This window comes from Artemia sp. Qi Xiang Cuo, chromosome 9 (assembly GCF_049724085.1).
Source record: "Artemia sp. Qi Xiang Cuo chromosome 9, ASM4972408v1, whole genome shotgun sequence".
Lineage (NCBI taxonomy): Eukaryota > Metazoa > Arthropoda > Branchiopoda > Anostraca > Artemiidae > Artemia > Artemia sp. Qi Xiang Cuo.
The window spans coordinates 43014448-43035295 of NC_142802.1; the positions used below are offsets into that span (position 1 = coordinate 43014448).

Here is a 20848-nt window from a genome sequence, read left to right on the forward strand (position 1 = left end):
GGTTGTTGCTTATAAACTCTTTACAATTTATGTCAAATATGTAACCACAATGCAAAGACCATTTATTCCCCTATAAAATTTTGAGCCGTTGGTGGTAGCCGCCATTAAAAAAACGAAAGTATTTGGGAAAAAGGTGGCTTAAAGGACTTAGGGCTTATAGATGTAAGAAATTTAATAGAGACTGAACATAAAAGCAGCTACATTATTGATATTTGGTCGTTCAGTGGCTTAATTTATGACTAAATAAAAAAAAAAAAAAAAAAAAGTTTTATTTGCCGGTCACTTATTTGTTCTTTTTTTTCAAGAACCACGGAAAATGTTGAATTTGTAGCTTAAATAATGAGAACAATTGTTGTCCTAATCAAGCACATAAATGAGTCATAAAAATATGAACCTCAAACGGGGTCTGAACTCATAGTGAAATATCCTAATGAGCAAAACCGTTTTTGCCTTCCTAAAAATTATACCTTTTTTTATTTTTGGATATGTTCTTTTCTTCAAAACTTATATCCCAAATATGCGTCCAAAACTCAGCTGCTCTTTTAGCACATTTCAGCAACTTCATAATAAACAGAATAACCTTTTATAAGATAGGACAACAGCTGACGAAAAAGAATAGTGATTGCCACAAACGGCCATAAAATTATTTTCAGACATTAAGTTTTCCTTGATTCTTGTGTCGTTAGAGCATTCTTGCTGAGCTCCAAAAAGATCGGACCTTTTCCTTTTACAGTATACTAAGCAAAATATATCCAATTTTTGCTAAGCAAAAATATCAAACAGTTCAGGGTAACGAACTGTATGTAAAAAGCAACCCGGCTCAATAGTAACTGAAACTTTAAAAAACGGAAATTTGATACCAATAGATACATCAAAAGAATCAGATTTTTATGCTGATTTCAAATATAGAAGTTTCATCAGCAAATCTTACTCATCAAAACTTACGAGAGGGTTATATGGAATGATCTTTCCACGGAGGAAGTTTTCATGGGAAGGGACATTGCTGTGAAGGGGGCGCCGGATTTCCCAGTATTATTTAAAAATCGAGCAAAAATTAAATAAAAAAAAAAGTTTTCCAACTGAAAATAAGGAGCAACATTAAAACTTAAAACAAACAGAAATTATTACGTATATTAGGGGGTTCATCTCCTAGTCAATACCTTGCTCTTTACGCTGAAGTTTTTTCAGTACTTTCAAAAGAGCTATCTATTCTAATTAAACGGCCTTTGTGATTCAGGGGTCATTCCTAAAGAATTGGAACAAAATTTGAACTTTAGAGTAAAGAGCGAGGTATTGACTAAGGGGCGAACCCCCTAATATATATAATGATTTCTGTAGGTTTTAAGTTTTATGTTGCTCCTTACTTTCAGTTGAAAAAACCCTCTTTTTTTTAGTTTAACATCCAATATAAAACAGAATTCGCATTATACAATGGCAAAGTTGTACGATAAATAACTGCCCTTGCTTCGAGCTCGGTATTGATTGTCCAGATAAACGTCGTTTTAACATATAAGCTATTTATATGCCTCCTCGAATGACCAATTTTTAGTCTTAAATAGCCCTTTTTTATTCTTATCTTTTTGTTAAAGTATTTTCTCGTCCTACTCAATTTATAGAAAGTTCCCAGTAGCTGTTACTAGATGCAAGATTGAGAGCCAAATATGCTACAATAATATGGCATGGTCCAATTAACCAATCGCTCTAAATATAAGCGAGTTGGCTTAATGTTAATTTAACCATAAACGGATAAACGTTATTTAAGGCCATTTGATACCTCAAAAATAATTTTGTGAGCCTCAGCATTCGATTGACCGTTTGAAAGACAAAAGGTTAATGTTAATTTCACCGTAAACTTTATTTAAGGCCAATTGATACCTTGAAAATCATTTTTCGAGCCTTAGCATTTGGTTGACCGTCCGAAAGACAAAGTGCCCGTTAGGGAATTTTTCCCAGCACCTCAAGGAACTCCCGAAGCTAAGAAATTGCTCAAAGGACATCACCTTAAAATTTTGGTAAAAATTGAGAGGGATCTTGAATGTGACATAGTGCGAGAAACTAACGGGAGTCTTGTTTAAAATAAAGAAAATATGATCTTTTACTAATTGTTAAGCAAAGTGCTGTCTCTTCAATATACCTTCAGCATAAACAATAATTCTCCTGTGCAAGCATGGATTTTATTAGAAGCAGGTAAAACCACGGGGAACTCCCAAAGCTGTCATATTGCTTAGATCCCTTTTTTTAGCTGATTTATAATGTTTCCCTAGGAAGTATGCTAGAACATTTTTAGAGACTGCCCTTAAAGAAAATTGGTACTTTTGCATTATCAGGGCCTCTCTAAAGAAGTCCAACAAGAGATGCTACAGTCAAACGGGAAAGACGCAATGAAAAACCCGTTTTTACAAGATGATTCGAATGTAGAGATGCGAATTCAAATGTAGATGTAGAGAAATACATTTGACTTCTCTCGTTTCGTGCCGAAGATAGAAATATTCTGATTGAGCTTCATCAAATCATAATATTTCCATCTTCGGCACAAACGAGAGAAGTCAAATGTTTTTTCTAAGATTTCCGGGAAAGTAGGTGTCATCTTTTAGTTTTCTCTTATTTGGATCGCCTTATCAATTCTAAATAATTTGGTCACAGAAACCAAAAAAGCTTAGAATAGGGCGATCCTTTAAGGTACCAAATTGCCTTAACGCCTGTTGAAGTACAAGCTTCTAATTTAAAATTAGTAATATTATATTAGCAAGAATAACATATTAACAAGTTAAGACTGATATAACCATTGTTGTTAGCTATCAGCCTCTAGGTTTCGTATCCTGTCTTCGGTGATTACTTTCAATTGCAACCTCAATAATAAGTGACGATATTCTTAGAAAGGAAAAGTACAGTTTTCAAAATTGACGCAACCAAAAAGGTCGATAGTGCATCGGAACAAATTTTAATTATGATAACGCTTTCTTTGACAACGCCCCAAATACACGGATGACCGTCAAAACCACCGTTTTTTTTTTAAGCGTGTTAATTCGCTACCTTGTCCCCAATACAAGTGATTTTGTTTATTTTAGCCTGGCTCGACGATCAGCTTCAGTATCTTTTTTCTTGTTACTTGATAAACATCCTTTTAGGTGAGTGTTGATTACGCAGCGTATGGTGAGAGTTAAATATGTTATTTCTGAAATGAATCTGTCCCTCAAATGTTCTTGTTTATTATCAGTCAATTGTAGTAATACAATAAAATTAGTAGTTTTCTGAATATCTCCTCAGCTATGAATAATAAAACATAATAAAGTCGCCACCGCCGTTAAATTTCTAAAATTGCATCTAATAGCCCAAACAATGTTTCAGACTATGATTTCAGTTCCCATGACTATGTACAGCCAGAATAATGTAGGCTTATTTTAGCAAGGCCGTATCCCGGGGGGGGGGGTTACCCGGTTTGAACCCCCCCCCCTGAAATTTTTGACCAAGTCAAAAACTAGTCGAAAATTAGTAAAACCTTAGTAAAAATTAGTAAAATTTGTCAAAAACCGAGTCGAAAATTAGTACCCCCCCCCGAACAAAAATCCTGGATCCGCTCTTGTATTTTAGTTATAGCGCGGAACTTTCTCTTATAATAATAATTAGCTGAGTTTGTAATAATAATTAAGTTTTACCAACTATACGAAATTACAAGAAATGGTAGAGTAGCAAAATACAAATCAAGTCAATTATAAAAATGGGGTGAAAAAGAAACACTATTGAAAAAATTAAAATCGAAACAAAGGAACACGGCGACTGTCCGATGAGCCTGATAAAACTGCGATAAAACCCTAAGTAAAAACACGCGTCTTTGACAGCTTAACAAACATCAAACCATTGGTTAATAGCAGAGGAAAATGGTCACATAAAATGGAATATAATTTGGCTAATCACGAGTACTACTTATAAGACCTCTATCAAATGTATGAGTTTTTTTTTGCATGTCCATGAAGCTTCTCGGCAGCTTCTCAAGTGGCATTGTAATATTGGTAGGCCCGTATTCGCAATGAGGTTCCTGCTAGCATAACGTTGAGGTAAATAAAGAAAACCCCCACAATAACAAAAATAAGAACAGCCGATCAACTCCAAATCATTGGCTAATAGCAGAGCGGATCGGTCGCAAAAAGAAGAATATAAATTAGATAATGATGAATATAGTTTGTAAGACCTCTGTCTACTGTCTGAAGTTTTTATGCAGATTCAAGAAGCTTGTTGGCAGGTTCTCTTTTATTATAATGATAATATTAAGTAATAAGGTTCCTGCCAGCATAACGTTGAGGTGAGTAAAGACGGTACTTATGTATTAAACGTACTCTTTTGGAAATCAATCACGAAAAACCCGCCCATTCAAGAGACCGCTATAGAGTAATGCAATGCAAGGCGTGGTTTTCATTGTGTTAAAGATATTTAAACTTTTGTTTTTTGGGGTTTAGGGGGGGGGAGGTACCTAGGTTAGGTTACGTTTTTAATATATGCTATGCTTTACCCCACACCCCCTAATCTGCAAATATATAGCCCAAATTTGTTTCTAAACTATTACATATTCATCACATTTTATTTTATTTCATTAGCATTAACCAAACTTGACTTCTTTAGCAGTATATAAAAGAGTACGTTTAATACATAAGTACCGTAAAGACAAAAGTTACAATAATGAAAATAAGAACGGCCGACCAACAAAAAATCAAGAATAACAAAGAACCAAGAATGGCTAAAAGCAGAAAGAAATGGTCACGAAAAGGTTAATAGAATTTTGCTAATTATAAATATAATCTATAAGCTCTCTATTCAATGTATGAGATTTCCAATTCTAAGAAAAGACCAATGTAGCCTGAGGTATGAAACAATTTGTATTGTTTTTAGAAAAGTAAATTGTGGATGAAATTGTTTGAGACTCAAAAAAACGACATGAAAGCGTGTCCCTGATTTCTAAATTAAGTACACCGCGCTAACAAATACTTGATTTCCCTTTTTATAATCAAGACGAAATTATTAGGCTATACTTGAGACAGAAGCAATAGATAGGGAAACAGACAAAGGGTCAAACTAATAAGGAAGAATATCTGAAAAAAACATAAGAAAGAAAAGGCGCTCCTGGCTATATACTCTTGTCGTGTAATAACTTTTTTTTGCCGATTTTCTTAGTTTTAGCACCAAGGAAAACAAAAGTATTACGACTAAAATGCTTCAAAAAATTATCTAGGAAACCTTAGGTTATGTCGTTTACTAGAAAAAAAGTAACATAGAAGATTGAAATTAGTCAATCAGGTGAATATAGCGCATAAGCCGTGAATGGAATTCAATTTCAGTCTTAATGACAGTGACTGTTAATGGGATATTTCTATCCTTCCGTGTCCCATACATTTATTTGCTAAGAAATTATAGCAATATTTTCATGATATTTATCTCTTATTGTGTTTATATATTTTATATTGGAATACTATATACAAGAGGGGGGGGGATTTGTCCCTGACCAGAAGTCTTATATTCTCCATGATTTTTTTTCGCAATTTTTAATGTTAAACTAAACTTTTGGTACCCAAAAGCAATCCTGGGAAACACGAATTCAAAATCCCTCCCAACACAAAACCTCGATCGACAGCGCCTTGCATTCATTGAGACAGGATACACATTTAGACGGCCCAAAGTGTTTTTCAGTCCCCCCCCCTGAAATTTCGACCATATCTCAAACAGGGAAACATTTTACGTGCCTGCCTATTACATACAATTTAGCGGTATATTGCTTCCAAAGTCTGACTTGTGTTTTTTCTTCTAGGTTTTGAAAATGGACGGAAAGAAAATTGCAATAATTTCTATATTTTTAACTTCAACTTTCGCTTTTCCAAACGGTGGTCCGATAGATGCCTGTGTCAAATCAAATCCTAATGTACCTAACCACAGTGGCATTAGGCCCCAGCCAATTGAAACACTACCTTTCGCAGTGGAACAGTCTAGCGAAGCTTATGGACCAAGAGACATGATTAAAGGTAAACTTGCTTGTGACAGTCACTTCTGCCAGTCGATTTGTTAATCTGCAAATGCATACTCATGTGCTGCAGAATCTGGTCTGACAGCCATGTAACGCCAGAAAATATTGTAGCCAGGTTTTTATAACCTATTTCGGCTGTTCAATTTTTGAAAGTGTTCAAATCTTTTTACAATCCTTAAATATTAAGATTGTCCGTTTTAAGCAAAGTTAACAAAACAGAATCTGTATTATTAGTCGTAATTATAATTGACAAATATTCTTTGTGGCTAAAAATATCTCAAAGAGGGGTCGATACTCTCGATAGTCTTACTTTGCTGTAGGTTAGAGCCGGAGTTAGTTTTTTTGCTCAGCGGGGAGGGCAAATGTAGGCTTTACCACCCCCTGCCCCATCATTGATATTATAAATATTACGAGTTTTTCTCAAAAATATTACAATTTTATCTTGTTTTGCCGCCCCGGGCGTGTCGTCCGGAGAGCTTATCCTCTCTAGCCCCTCTAGATCCGGCCCTGTTTTGGGTCAAACTCAAACAGAATGTGAATGTTAGAGGGACGTTTGGGTCACTGATATTTTCAGGTTAAAATAGTCATTTTAGGGGATGTACTCTCATTCACTGTTGGTCCAATTACGTCACTAGATGACAAACCATTGTTTAATCACTGGTCAATAATTGTTGGCATATCTTCAACGCAGCGCTGCACTGTTCAAGCTGGCAATGGCGTTTGTTTGATTCTTTCAATTATTTGCTTTCTATTTGGCATTAATATTTGTTCCGAACAATCTATAAATGTGTTTTTCTAAAACTCGTCGTCTTAAATGGTTTTCCGTTTGTATCAATACTAAGAGCTACAATAAAGCTGGCAGACGTAGTCTGATTATAGCTGGTAAAATAACTCTTTAACATGTTATTCTTCTTTTCCAAAACTTAACATGCGTTTAACAAAAATATTAGATTTATCTCCTTTGTCATAAAACAAAATTATCGTCCAATATTGTAAGTCCTGGAGGTAATTACATCTTTACATACAGTGCATATCAATTTGTCACCCTTACCGATACACAAATGCTTTTCTGTCCAGACATCTTGGAATAACCTCTGTTTTTGCTTTTTTATCCATTTTAATATTTTCCTTTTAAATAATAGTAATTGTTTCATTTAGGTAACTACGTGATAAATATTTAGCCGCGTGATGGCGGCACTATCCTTGTGCTACAGAAGACGATCGATCATTGACAGAAACCTCATTTTTAATAGTGACAAAGTGTGTTCGGAGTTTGTCGCTATATTAAGACTATTACCGCTACTGCAACTTCATAATCGAACTAAAATGTTGTTCTTAGCATATATTTTCAATTTTTCTTTTATTCACAAAATATTCGTTTCATGTTTGTGTTCTAAAATTTCTTTTTATATAATAATCTTTTTTTTGAAGCTACAAGTGGGGTTTAAACTAGTAACTAGTTTATAACCTACTTTGTCAACTAGCCTTTACTATTAGTTTACAAGCTAGTTACTAATTATTAGTTTACTAACTAATTTACTATTACTTTGTAAACTAGCCCGAGGGTTAAACTAGTGCACGAAGGCTGCATGCCCGTGTTGTTCTTGCTGGTTGTTTCAAAAACGCACAACCACTGATACTAGCAGCAAGAGCATGACGACGTTGAATGTTGAGCGTTGGTGAACTGTAATTAATAAGTTGAGAGCCATCACTAATTGGAGAAAGAGTCAAGACAGATAGTCTGAGTGAGATGCAAAGCTGACATAAGCCTCTTTCATAATTGTATAAAAAGGATGTCATTTCACTTGTTGATCGATAGTCTACCATCCATCCATCCTTGGGCAGAACTAAGGTAAATAGGCATGGAATAAGGGCAATTTTAATTGTCTATGAGCCATTTGAAGGCAACTGGAGACCCCAAATAAAAGGTTTTCAAAGACTTATGACTGACCAAATAGTTACTTCAAGGTTCATTTACTGGTGGGGCTAATCCTTCGGCTTGGGGGTGGAAGTCAGTGGCGTGACTCTGTAAGCTCAGCAGCCGTGAGTCTGGTGAGCTTACAGTTAAAGAATTCCCCATGTAATATCTGAATTGAAGATGCCAGGTGAGGCAGGAAAACGCCTGGTTCTGCTGCAAATTAGGCTAAATTCATTTACATGGTTGTTAAAGTGCGTTTGATTTTACGATTAATTTTTTACTGAGTATTTATCTTCTCATCCCTAAGTAATAAGAAGCTATTCTCAATAATCCATTAATGTGAGCTATGTGCCACTTAGGCTGCAACGTGCTGGAGTTCTGGCCTAGAACGAAACGCTTTCGAACGAAAAGACTATTGATGATTAAACTTTATTTTAGTAAAAATATCGGGAGGACCATTCAAAGGATTCTTCATTCAGGCGAGGGATGCAGAAACGGGAGATTGGATAGGATCCTTTGATGAATCGTATGCGTCTAAATCCTATGATGAATGTTCTGCAGCTACACATACGTATAATGATCCCAAAAATCAAATAGAGCTCATCTGGAGGGCTCCTGATAATCGCAAAGGCGGTGTTTACTTCACGTAAGCTTCAAATTTCTATTCTATTGATGGTTTAAGTAGGAGTATATTGCACTAAGTTTTGTAAATATGTAAATCTTTTTCTGATTGGTGGATTTTTTTTCGTTTTATTTTACATACTGAAGCTCCGTAGCGTGAATCTTAAGTACCAGTATGAAAACAAGTATGAGATTTGACGAGCATCTTTGCTCGTTAAAGCTTTAAACTGCCTTACCTGCCAGAAGCAACAGGTCTGGTTAAGACCCCTTCTCAGTTTGAAGGTTCTTAAGTCACTTTGAATTTCAAGTACTAATAATAGTAGAAATGAAATGTCATTCTTTAAATTGGTTCAATGAGCGAGAAGATTTCCGTTACGTGTTCATTATGCATTATTTATATAGCATTGTATTATGCAATATGCTTCGTGGTTGCTGTAGCAGAAGACAAACACTGCCGTTAATTGGCATAAGAAAAAAAAACATGAATGTTATTTGAATGGTAACAAATCTAAGCTACGCATTAATATGTTTATTATTAAAGTTTTTCAAATTTAAACACTTCAAATTATTAGCTGGGTTAATTGACTTACCTGCAGGAAAATATTTTGACCAGTTAGGCTATCCTATTTTGTTGTATTTATCCCTTTAGTTGACTATTGAAATATCAATAATATCTTTCTTTCATCTTATTCAAAAAATATCACTTTTCTTAATTGATTTTGCCATATTCTCAATACCCTATATCAAGCCTATATTTGTATAAAAGCAAACAGATGCTGTAATTTGTGTTTATATTTGGACGATACAACCGTTGGGCTCCGCTTTTTGTGAATAGGCCTACCCAAAAGTTTCTACTTGTTCTGACCGGATTTTGGCAAAATCATAATATAGCTCCGATAAAAGATGGTAAAACTTCAGTAAATTCTTAAGCAGTACAACTGCAGTAAAACTGTAAATGTTATCTACAGACCTTACATCATATGGCGATAAAACTGTTGAAGTAGCGGCAGTTTCATACGCTTAATTTATTCTGATTGGCTGACCACATTTTGGGTAGAAGCGTCCCCACCCATGCTTAATGGCTTTTGTTAAAAAGATTTTTTTCTTTTCTTCCTTGTCTCACGGGAGCAATAAATCCTCCTCCCTACTGGGAGGAGGAGGTATCGTATATGTATGTGCTTGTTTCAAATATATGGAAACGCTGCCAGTGCCGTCCACTGTGTATAAATAATATACAGTAGAATCACAACTCAATAATATTTGGCTACTACAGTCTTGGCGCATATAAAAGCTCCGCCCATATACTCGTACGTCATCGTCCATTGGACCGCTGAAGGCAGATCAAATAAGAACCCTGGAACACGTATTTTCGCAGAAACTTTCTCAAAATGCCTCTGAAACCAACTCTAGACTTCAAAACCTACTTGTAATTTCTAAAAACACCTAATAATAACATTGCACTACTAATTACCGATTTTTATTTATGTAATGAAATAAATTAATTTAAAATTAGCTTCTTTAAAATTTATTGTTACAAAGGTGAAGCCAAGTTTCGCGTTCAAGAGTAATCTGACTCGTCTACCAGTGAAAAAATCTAATGTCGCTTATGTTTATAAGTTCTCCGGAACACTTGCATCTCGGTCCGGCGTTGTATAATGGTTGAGATATGGAATGATTCTACTGTATATTGTTTATAAGTGGTGCCGTCAATGTAATGGACAAACTTTTAGGTAACAATCTATTTTCATAATTTCCGGTGAATAGAATGATGAATAATTAATTATTTTTTCTCTTTCAGTGGAACTGTCGTTGAAAACTACAAGACCTTCTGGTCAGGAATTGTGTCTTATCCACGGCAATACTAAATATTTTGAAAAAAAAAACACATAAAAAATGTATATTTTTGTAAATATATCAAATACATTATATATTTCTATAGGACTTGCCCCTATTTATTGTCTCGTGTTTCCATTTTTTGTTGAATTGTTTAGATAGGACAAGACATAAAAAAGGAAAGGCAAACATAGTAGGAATCTCAATTCTCAACATTCTTTTGAAGAAATTTCCTAAAAAAGGATTTTTGGCAAAATAAATTTATTAGGTATAAAACACCAGAAAAGATACCTACTTTATAGTAACTGACTTTTTAGATGTTTACATATTTTTCTTCGAGAAGCTCCTCAATAGAAAAAACATACAAGAATAAAAGTACCAACAAGGTTTTCAACTTTTTTGAACTGCCTTAAATGTTGCTTGTTTTTTAAATGCTTTTAAATTTAAAATAACTGAATCATAAATAAGATATTGGTATGGACATTGGGAGGCTTTTTATGGTTGAAATTTTTCTCGAATCGCAATTTAAATTATTTATATGAAATTTGTCAATCAAAAATTTAACTTCATCCGAGAAGCGTCAGGTATGTGTTGGGCTCACCACAATTAGTGATAAGGAAAGAGTTAAAGCGAGATGGGCAGAACATATTGAAAATGTGCTAAACTGTGATAGAGTTTCAGAAAAATATATAGAAAAGAAAAAAAAGCTTATGACACTTTGGCTGTAAAGGAAGATTTATTTGTGAGGAAGAATTAGTGACAGCACTAAAATGATTAAAAAATAATAAGGCCCCATGTGTTGATGGTGGGGTAAATGAGTTTCTTAATTAAGGTGGTTATGAAATTAGAAATAAGCTACTGAAGATCATGAATATGATTTTTGAAAAAAGAGGAAGTACTTAGCAATTTTAGGCAAATTAAACCCCTTTATAAGAAAGGTGATAACGTGAGTTTGGTAATCATAGAGGCATTAGCCTATTTCTTGTATAAAACAAGAAATTCGTAAGTAATGTCATTTCTGATTATCAATATTTATGACAATGGTCACATTGAATTAATTTTTCACAAGATAGGCTTTGATTTATTCTGCTTGATAATAACAATTTATCCCTTGTATGAATAGTTATTATTTTACAAATCTTGTAAGTGTAACTAATTGTGTAACTAAAGATACTATTTCAACTTTACAATTTAGACAAGGTTAGCTCGACCATTCAATATTGTCTTGAAAAGTATTTTAGATGTATTTCATGTTAACAACCATTGCTGTTTAAATACATATAAATAGAGGTCTTTTTCTTTTCGTGCTGCCAACAGAGGTGTCAATTGGGAGGGCAATTCCCCCTTATATTTCGAAAAATACTTTTTTGAAGACTATTTTCATTGAAAAATACCTTTTCTGTCGTTACAAAATTTAAAAACGACAAATTTGCTTCCCTCACTCCTAGATTTTGAAAAACATGTTTGGCCAGCCCCCATCCCCCGTAAATTTTCACGAATTGACGCCACTGGATGTCCAAGAAACCCAAAAGGCTTGATAATCCTAATTTAAATCATTTCATAGATTCTCATTACCCCAGAGATTCGCAGAGGCCAATACTGCTAACAATATCTATAGCGCAGGTGATGGCAAAAATTAAGACCTCTGTAATTTTGAAAATAACGATTCTTTTCTAAGAAAACACTCAGAGCAAATTTTTCCATTATAGCTCTTTTCTGATTACACAGGGGTGGGTTTTAGCCATTCACAAAAATTTAAATAAGGACCTATTAATGATTCTCAGAAATAGTTCTTGCTGTGTCAGCAATAATAGAAGCGTCACAGGCATATACAAATTGAGAATATTCCATGGTTCACCGCTAGAAATTGCTTCCTGAGGAGTCCAAAACTTGTAATTTAATAGAGGAAACGTCATAAATATTTTTATTAAACCAATTTAGTCACATCACAGTGGAAATAGAAACGTGAAACACTTGTTAATTTTAAGAAAATATTTCTAAGCCTTATTGCAGTTAGAATATTGAACACACATTTACTCACCTTATCAGATCTCTTATGAAAGCATATTTTAAGTGTCCTGGTCTTGGAGGTCTGTGAAAATATACTAATGTTAAATTGTAAAGGTAAGATTGTCAACAAAATGTTCAGTTTAGCAACAAGAGATAAATAATTTATCTTGAATTTTTCTCAAAAGCTTTAAATGGCCTAATTGAAGGATCGATTAGGACCCAATGAGCCACCTCAAATGGCACGCTAATGAATACAAAGCGCTCTGGAGTGACTAGATCAGAACAATCAGACCTAATCATCAGCTTTCTACTAATTTAGCCTCGATAATCGCATTTAAAAAAAACAGCTATTTCAAAGGCTAGTTGAGCTAATTCATACTTTTCATTGACTCTATGATTTATCGAGATCTGTCACAAAAAATACAAAAAGCACAGGATATGTGCAAAAGAAAGACACATTGGAAGATCAAAATTCAAAAATTTTGGCACATTGCCCTGTACAAGTGCATAGTAGAAGCCCTAAGATGAGGCTATTCTATGCGATATAAATTATAGATTGTCGTATGCAATCCTCACAATAGTGACAGGTCTGTCACAGGAAATGTGCTGCACTTTTCATAGATGACAACAATCTGCATGCAGCAGCTGCATAGTCAGGAAGAGGGTCCATGTGGTGCACATTATTTCAAGATTCATAGAAATTAGCAACTATCAGTGAAACCAATGGTAATTTATTTAATGCTTCGTATATGGTACACGTCAAAGAGTATGGGTAACTTTTAAGTGTGGAAACTGGTGCTAATACCGAAAAAAAAACCCATCGCCATTTAGCGTTCGCCATAAAGCTTGAAAAAATTCCGGAAAACTCCAAACTCAAGATGGCGTTAGTGACTTTTTTTTATCGGTATTAGGTTCAGTTTCCACTCTTAGAAGTTGCCTATATTCTTTGGTACACCTAGTAAGGAAATCTAGACCTCTTCCATAATATGAACTTGGTTAGGCTACTAGCATGAACAAATTAAATAAACTCAAGGTCAGTCAAAGCCTACAGATAAGATTAACTATTACTATGCTCATTTTCGCATATTTCAATTTATAGCTATTCTCAGACATGCAGGGTCTCCCGTTTATTCAAGCGCGAAAAGTTGAGTGGTGGTCTTTTTCTTTTGGTTTAAGATGCTCCTTGGGCTTAATAGAAAGCTCAGTAACACCCTCCAATAAAAGCATTTAAGATTTACGGTAGAGCCAAGCTTTTATAAACATGTTTTGTAATTCAAATGGTTGCAACTTTTTCTTGTAACTTTTCAAGTGCTTGGAATCTAAATCAAATGTAGATTTTGGGGCATTACCGTTTTAAATTTTGAAGATTTAAATTTAGAAACGTGAACCACTTGTTAATTTTAAGAAAATATTTCTAAAAATTATTTTTATATATTATATATATTCTATAAATTATTTAATCGATCGTTTAATTTTCAAATCTTCTTTTGCTAATCTAAATTCCTTAAAAAACACATTTTGTTTTATTTGCCTGCCTCTTCAGATATTTAGCACAAGCCTGTGTAGCTAAGCCTCGGCCTTGTGTAACCTATGCTTGTTTTTACCGAGCTCAAACTACACACTTCAAGTTTTTGAAAGAAAAATTTGGGTAATCTTTCACTTAAATTTGAAATAGGTAATAATTACTAGGGGTAAGCGTTTGAAATTATTAAGTTTTCCTTTGCACAACCATAAGGATACATTATTTTGCCAATTTTACACATTTAGAAAAGGCAACTGAACCATTCAGACACCAACTCAACCAACTCTGTTGGGAAAATATTGAAAAGACTCTAAAAAGGCCTCAGCCATGGTCTTGACTTTAATATAAGGATCAATTTTAAGATTTTGTTTTTAATATATTTAAGTATGGAAAATTTTCTTAGTAGATTTTACGACAGAAAAGGCTAAATTAACTCCAAACAAATTATTTAGTGCTAGACAAATACCCTGTCGGACGAAAGACATAAAACTTATATTATCCTGTAAGCATTGAAAATCAATATAACATGACTGTACAATGGAGATATACCTGCTTCAGGTAAGGTACCTGTTGTGTATTGTCAGATGAATGTTCTCAGAGACTGATTGGCTGGGAGTTACGGAGGCTTTCCAATTGTATTAAGTTAAATCTAATGGTAAAAGAAACATTGTATCAGTTTTTTGGAACAAATCTTTATTGTTAGATAATATGCTCATAACTTTGAAATGTTAAGAGTCAAGAGTCAAGTAAATGTCAGTCAAGTATTGTTCTAACGGGGTAAAGTAAAACACAGAATTGGTCAGATTTTTTCCCCTGAAAGCTCGCACGAGAAACTTGGCTAAAAGTTACTAAAGTACGAAGTTTTTACGGATAATGTTTCTGCTATGACTACATTTGGCTTAGCATAATTCGTTATTTTGGCTAAAATCCACAATGCGGAAGTTTTACCTCTTAATATTTTCCCTTTTCTCAAAGTTGTCAATACAAACTCCGGAAGCTGGTTGGTTAAAGTTATAAGCTATAAAATAACACAGACTTATTATAAAAAAAATCCCTATCTTGTTTTATTCAAATTTCTAAGTGTCAGTAACTCCAAGGCAATCAATAGCTTGAAAACAACCATGTTACTTTATACAACGAATACCTAAAACGAATATCTCTCCAGTATGCAATCAAAGCCTATGTAGGCATCTAATCCCCACAAGAGAGCCAGGGGCGAGGCTAATGGGGTAGGTGAATCACCCCCAAAAGTTCTGAGGTATCGACACCTTGAAATTTAACTTATGTTTTTAGTTTAACTTAGCTATGTGTCAACATTTGTCGGCACACTAGATGATTTTGTCGGCATATTCTTTATATTGCCCCTCCAAACTCAAAACTCAAGCTGCGCCCAAGAAGAGGGTATATTTTTTTTTCATTTATAAATGTCCTCCGACAGGGTACACTGCTATCTACTTTATAAACAAGATCTGTTAAATATATTGGTTAATTTCCTCTTTTATTTGTTAGTGTTTCTTAATTGGAAAACTGGCTATTACTTCATTATGTAAATGTCATTTTGGATTGTTTGAGATTCCCTCTGAGCTCAGCCTTATTAATTTAGCGTATACTTAATTATTGATACTTTAACTGACCTTAAGAATTTTAAAACTATACAAAATTGAGTAAAACAAATAATTATTGAAGGTACTGAAATGATAAAAAAGGCAAAAATTCATTATTGGAGCAAAGCCAAAAATTTAAGAAATGCGATTTTTTTTTTTTAGTAGTGAAATAAAACATATTTTCAAATTACAGTGCTTATTTCATTGAAATTGAAAAAAAAGCTTGTACACGTTATTCTTATTGGCGTAAGACAGACCGTTGATACAAGTGTGAACAAAACAATAGGGTCTAGGTAAAAAAAAAATACAAAGGAGCTTCTTAATACTAAAAGTGAGAATTTAAAACCATCCTTAAAACTAGACAAAAATTAATATTACTCACGTTTTCCAAATGTATAAAGAAGAAAATAATATCAAAATCACACGGTAACTTATAAAAAGATGAATACATCATAAAAAGCCAAAATCTAAAGCCAAAAATAATAACACCCCAAACAATTACTAAATAGCTGATATTTAAAACAATCCTACTTCATTGAGCAACTAGGATAACTCCAACTACATACAAGTTCATTCATACTTCTTTGGCCATAATTAACAAATCACAACATATTTAAAATCCTTAAACTCAAGGCGAAACTCAGGAAAGCTCGAATCTCCGGCCAAGAGTATGTACCGAAACACGAATCTCCGGCCAAGAGTATTTACCGAAATAAGTTCTCTATAATCTTTCTTTTGGATAGGCAATCGTAAACTCGCAATTTAATTTCCTCCGACCACCGATAGGAAACTTATTATATTTGATAGCCTAACAAAATAGGACTGGCTGTAATAAAATGATTAGACTTTGAACATATATGTTTATAGAATCTGACCTATCTAGGTAAGCTATTATTTCAGATGATGACAACTTTCCAAAAGATATAACAACTTTCCATAACTAATTATAAGCTTACATCACGGAGCTTAAGCCTGTAAACGAGTTTCGTATTGTTTGATTGGCCAATAAAAGACAACGTTATACAGTTAAACTCCGCAACGAAGAGGAAGGCTAACTTGCAGAAGTGGAAACTGGTGCTAGTAACAACAAAAAATACCCAGGGCCATCTAGCGTTTGGCGTTCCAAGGCATTTTTGAAAGCTTCATAATTGTGTTTTTCTCAGAAACTGAGATAAGACATTTATTACTGCACTAATTTTGCCAATTACACTAATTTTAGTTTGTAATTACGCTATAAAATGCTAAGTGACTCCAAAAACTAGATGGTGTTTATACTTTTTTTCGACACTAGCGCCAATTTCCACTCTTGTGTAGGCTGGCCATACTCTTTGGTCCGTAACATGAGCTTTGTAGGCATCAATTTAAGTTTAAAATAGTTTCCATTCGATAACCCACAAATATTAACAAAATACTTTGAATTCTAGATAAAAATGAAGGAACGTAACGGCCTTAGATTAGAAAAAAAAATTGGAAAAAAAGCGATTGCAAAGTATATTGTGTTTCATTAGCTTTCACTTGAATATCAAACAACAACAAACCTCTTACACTGGAAGAAACAACTTTACTAATTAAAAAAAAAATACTAAAAGGCCATAGTCATTCAAACCTAAACCACAAAAAATTAACACTAAATCTAGACTAAATAAAGTCTCACAGCAAATCTTATTAAATGATTGACTAGCACATAATGGCAAAGAAGTTGCCATAAAAATCATCACGATATGACATTATGAGCTAATACAAGACCTAAATATGTTCCGTTTCAAGAGGGTATGAATTCAAATATAAATTGAAGAAAACATTAAAATAAAATGTATTATCATTTTATACCAAGATAAAATTTCAAGCCGTAAATGAGTAGATACATGAACTTATAGTTACATGAACATAAGGGGTACATACAGTTGATACATGAATCAATTGTTAGCCCTAGTTACTCCCACCTTAAATTCTACTCCTCTTTGTTAAAATTTAAGGCAGGGTTTGTGCCAAGAGTAAATAATTCCTAATCTTGTGAATTTGTTATATGAATAAACAAAAGACACCCAAATATAGCTGTAACTCAATAGTTTTGACTTTGTTCACCAATTAACTTTCAATTTTGCCATGGTTACGAATCAGAAGCTACTAAAAGGGCCCTCAAAAGTACTTGACTTCTTTTCATTGCAATAGTGACCGAATCGACCAAACCTGGTTTAATTTCATGTCTTTTATTGAGAGGTTTTATGCTTATATCAAATTAGGCTGCCAAAGTAAGTGAATAAATTTTTCTCACTGAGTCTTGATAGGCTATATTATTGACTTTTATTAAATTACATTAGTTATTTTTTTTTCTTACTTATTGTCAAGTTTTATTTTAATTTATCAAAAATAGCCAACCGTATCTACTTCAGCCATTTATCGTTTTCACTGGCATGGACCAGATTCTGTTTGCATGCTATATTTATTTCAATGTTAGTCTATATAGTGCGATGATGTCAATAAGGTTAGAAAATGAAAATATGCTGTACATATATTTTAACTTACGACACCGCATTTTTTCTTTTTTGAAGGATCATAGAAATCATACCTTCAAGTTAGAAGAAATTTACAAAAATATATATTTTTCAGTTTCGAGCGTTTTTTTTTCATAAAAATCATATCTTCAGAAAGAATATAAAAAAAATCCAGTTCCAAGCTTTTTTTAATCAGAATAGTTTTATACTATGTTTTAATCGTGCCACCGTACTTTTGTCGGGTATGGGTTGGTCTACTTAGCACCCAAAAACACTGAACCCCTTAACCTTAGCCGTCATACCATTTTTAAAGTTGTGTAATAAATAAAGTTATATAATAATAACTGAGGAATTACAAATTCATAAAATACATTTTAAGAGAGTCCTCGTGACTTGCAATTATCTCAATAACGCACTTTGGTGTTAATTTGGCAAATGACTTTTCTAAATCGGCAAGCCAAAAAGACATAAGAAAATATATTTATTTGCTATTTTTAATATAATCAGTAAACTCGAATTTTGCTTGGCGCAAAGACAGGAAATTAACATGCTCTGGCATTGATCACAGATCAAAGATTAAAGCTAAAAGAAAAAAGTATTTTAACAGTCAAGTTTCAAACCACTATTACGTTGGGGGCATCATGCACATAAATTGAAAAATGAACACAATAGCTCATAACCAGGTTTATTTAAGGTAGACTTCAGAAAAAAATATTGTTGGTCTGTTAAAACCCCTCCCAAAAGTGAATATAAATATGTATTAAAAGCTGAAATTCAAATTGAATATACCTAGTAAGCTATTTACTCCAGGGCAGTAGGACATTAATTAAAAAAGCAAAATAGCCTTCAGAAAAAGTCTCCGAGATGTTTAAATTACCATCACTTTTAATTGAATGCAGTGACTAGACAATCTCAAGCTTAAATGCTTTGACCGTCCTTCACAAACTAATTACACTTCCTCAGATAGAGGGGAAAAAACAATCACAACCCAACATGCTCCTATTGTCAACTATAAAATAAAACCCTTTAAAATAATTACAAAAGATATTTCATTTTCCTAAAGAGTGACTAGAAAAATCCGTACAAAATTATCAGTGGCTAATTTCAAAAATTGCAAAAAGAGACAAAATATGAATATGAAGAATCCTGTGTTTTACTGGCTAGTGTCACTTTCAAATAAAAAATTAAATCTTAAAATGAAAAAGAGTATTTCCGACTAATACAATTTTACCCTAATACGATTCATACCCTCTCTGCCTAATCTCACTTGCTAAGTAAATTTTCTAAGTAGCATCCAATGAGATCTCTCAGCCTGGTAAGTTTTTGGAACCTTCTGTTCACTGGGTCTTCATAACGGCTGCGGGAGCAAGAAATTGATACCCAGCCATGCCCATTGCTGCAGTTTCTAACGCCAATCTAAAATGGAAATTTAGAAATAGAGCGAGTGCTTTTGTTTAGTATCTACTGTATGCAAGTTCCTCATCTTTATTATTCATCTGTTTGACATAGAAACCCGAAAAGTTTCATAAAGTTGAAATATAAACTTGAGCAGTAGATGTAGGTTCAGTATGGCTGAGACGTTCCAACCTTCCTAACATACACTGTAGACTGTAGCGTCTTCTTTTTCCAAACATGATACACATTTAATGCCGCGCGTATAGACTCTGAGCATATACGTCAGAACCTTAGTTCAGTGGCTATTCGTGAATTTAAGAGTCGTGAATTTAAGACTCCGAAAAACAGGTTTTCCATAGGCATATCGTGAAGTGTACATCAGAATCGCGCATGTGCGAAGGCGGAGTGTGAATCTTGTGTGGTTTTCAATGTGTTTCATTTTTTTTTTAACGGAGAGTATAGCCTTTGTCAATACTATATATTCTCTCTACTGTGCTAACATAGTAGCATATATTACAAAAAAGGCCAAGGTTAGGAAAAATAAAATTAAACTACGTATAATTTTTTTTTACTAAGTTAGAAAGGATGGGGCGTATAGGCAAAAGTAGAATTTATGATGAATAAGGTAGCTTCTAAGGCTCGTTTAGTCTGACAACGTGTTAGCAGTAGAATTTTAGTTGCACGATTCATGACTAACTGTGGAAAGTATCAGTAATATTAACATATACTCCTGTAGAATCGATTGACGGAGAGATAATAGTGACTCAGATGAATCAACGCAAAGGTGCTACAGCCAGGAGCGTCCCGAGGCTCACTTCATTGGGGGTGGGCGATCTTCGTAAATTTTAACGAATCGCTACCTGATTTATGCCGAATTTTCTGCAGAAATCAAGAATTTTGCTTAATCTCAGCCAATTTTGTAAAATTTTTGCAGAAATTTTCGCCTTTGGCAAAATTTTTACATAATGTCAAAAAGTTGGGGGGGGGGGGCACTTCCTTCCCCACACCCCTTGGGACGCCCCTGGCTACAGCAAAAAAACTAATCCTTGACAGGGCATTTTTACATTCCAATAAGGCATTTTTACAAGGAGAATTTAATGCTCAGGCTGCTACAAATAGGAGTCGGCGGTATACTAATTTCGGGCAGTTTGGTGTGGCAAAGAAAAACAATGGCAATATGCTGCTACAGTTTTGCTGGTTATAACAACAATCTAGTTATAACCAATACAGTATTTGGTCATAAAATAGCCTCGCATAATGGTAAACAGTCTTCGCATAATGGTAAGACGGCTAACCTTATTGAGTGAATTACTGTTAATCAAAAACTGGCAGAATCGATACAAGACACCAGAGTATAGTTCTTATCTCGTCTAAAGAATCTCCTCCCCTCTTGGAAAATATTTTATGATATTTCAAATCTTAGGAGAAGTGTGTGCGAGC

The 20848-nt window shown here is 33.9% G+C and overlaps 2 protein-coding genes across 2 annotated transcripts in view; one reads left to right on the plus strand and one right to left on the minus strand.

Moving 5' to 3' along the window:
* Positions 1 to 3033: 3033 nt before the first annotated feature.
* On the plus strand, positions 3034 to 10490 carry LOC148948679 (putative defense protein 3). Its single transcript, XM_089094044.1, has 4 exons — positions 3034 to 3128; positions 5798 to 6008; positions 8367 to 8574; positions 10348 to 10490. Exons 2-4 carry the CDS (start codon positions 5807 to 5809, stop codon positions 10412 to 10414), a joined length of 477 nt encoding a protein of 158 aa, XP_088950170.1. The 5' UTR covers positions 3034 to 3128; positions 5798 to 5806; the 3' UTR covers positions 10415 to 10490.
* A 1801-nt stretch (positions 10491 to 12291) lies between these two features.
* Positions 12292 to 20848, minus strand: part of mub (poly(rC)-binding protein mub) — a 212067-nt gene continuing 203510 nt past the window's right edge. The window contains exon 10 of the mRNA XM_089094592.1: positions 12292 to 19429. Coding sequence (XP_088950718.1) covers positions 19351 to 19429 — 79 coding nt within the window. The 3' untranslated portion in view covers positions 12292 to 19350. The remainder of the gene's footprint in view (positions 19430 to 20848) is intronic.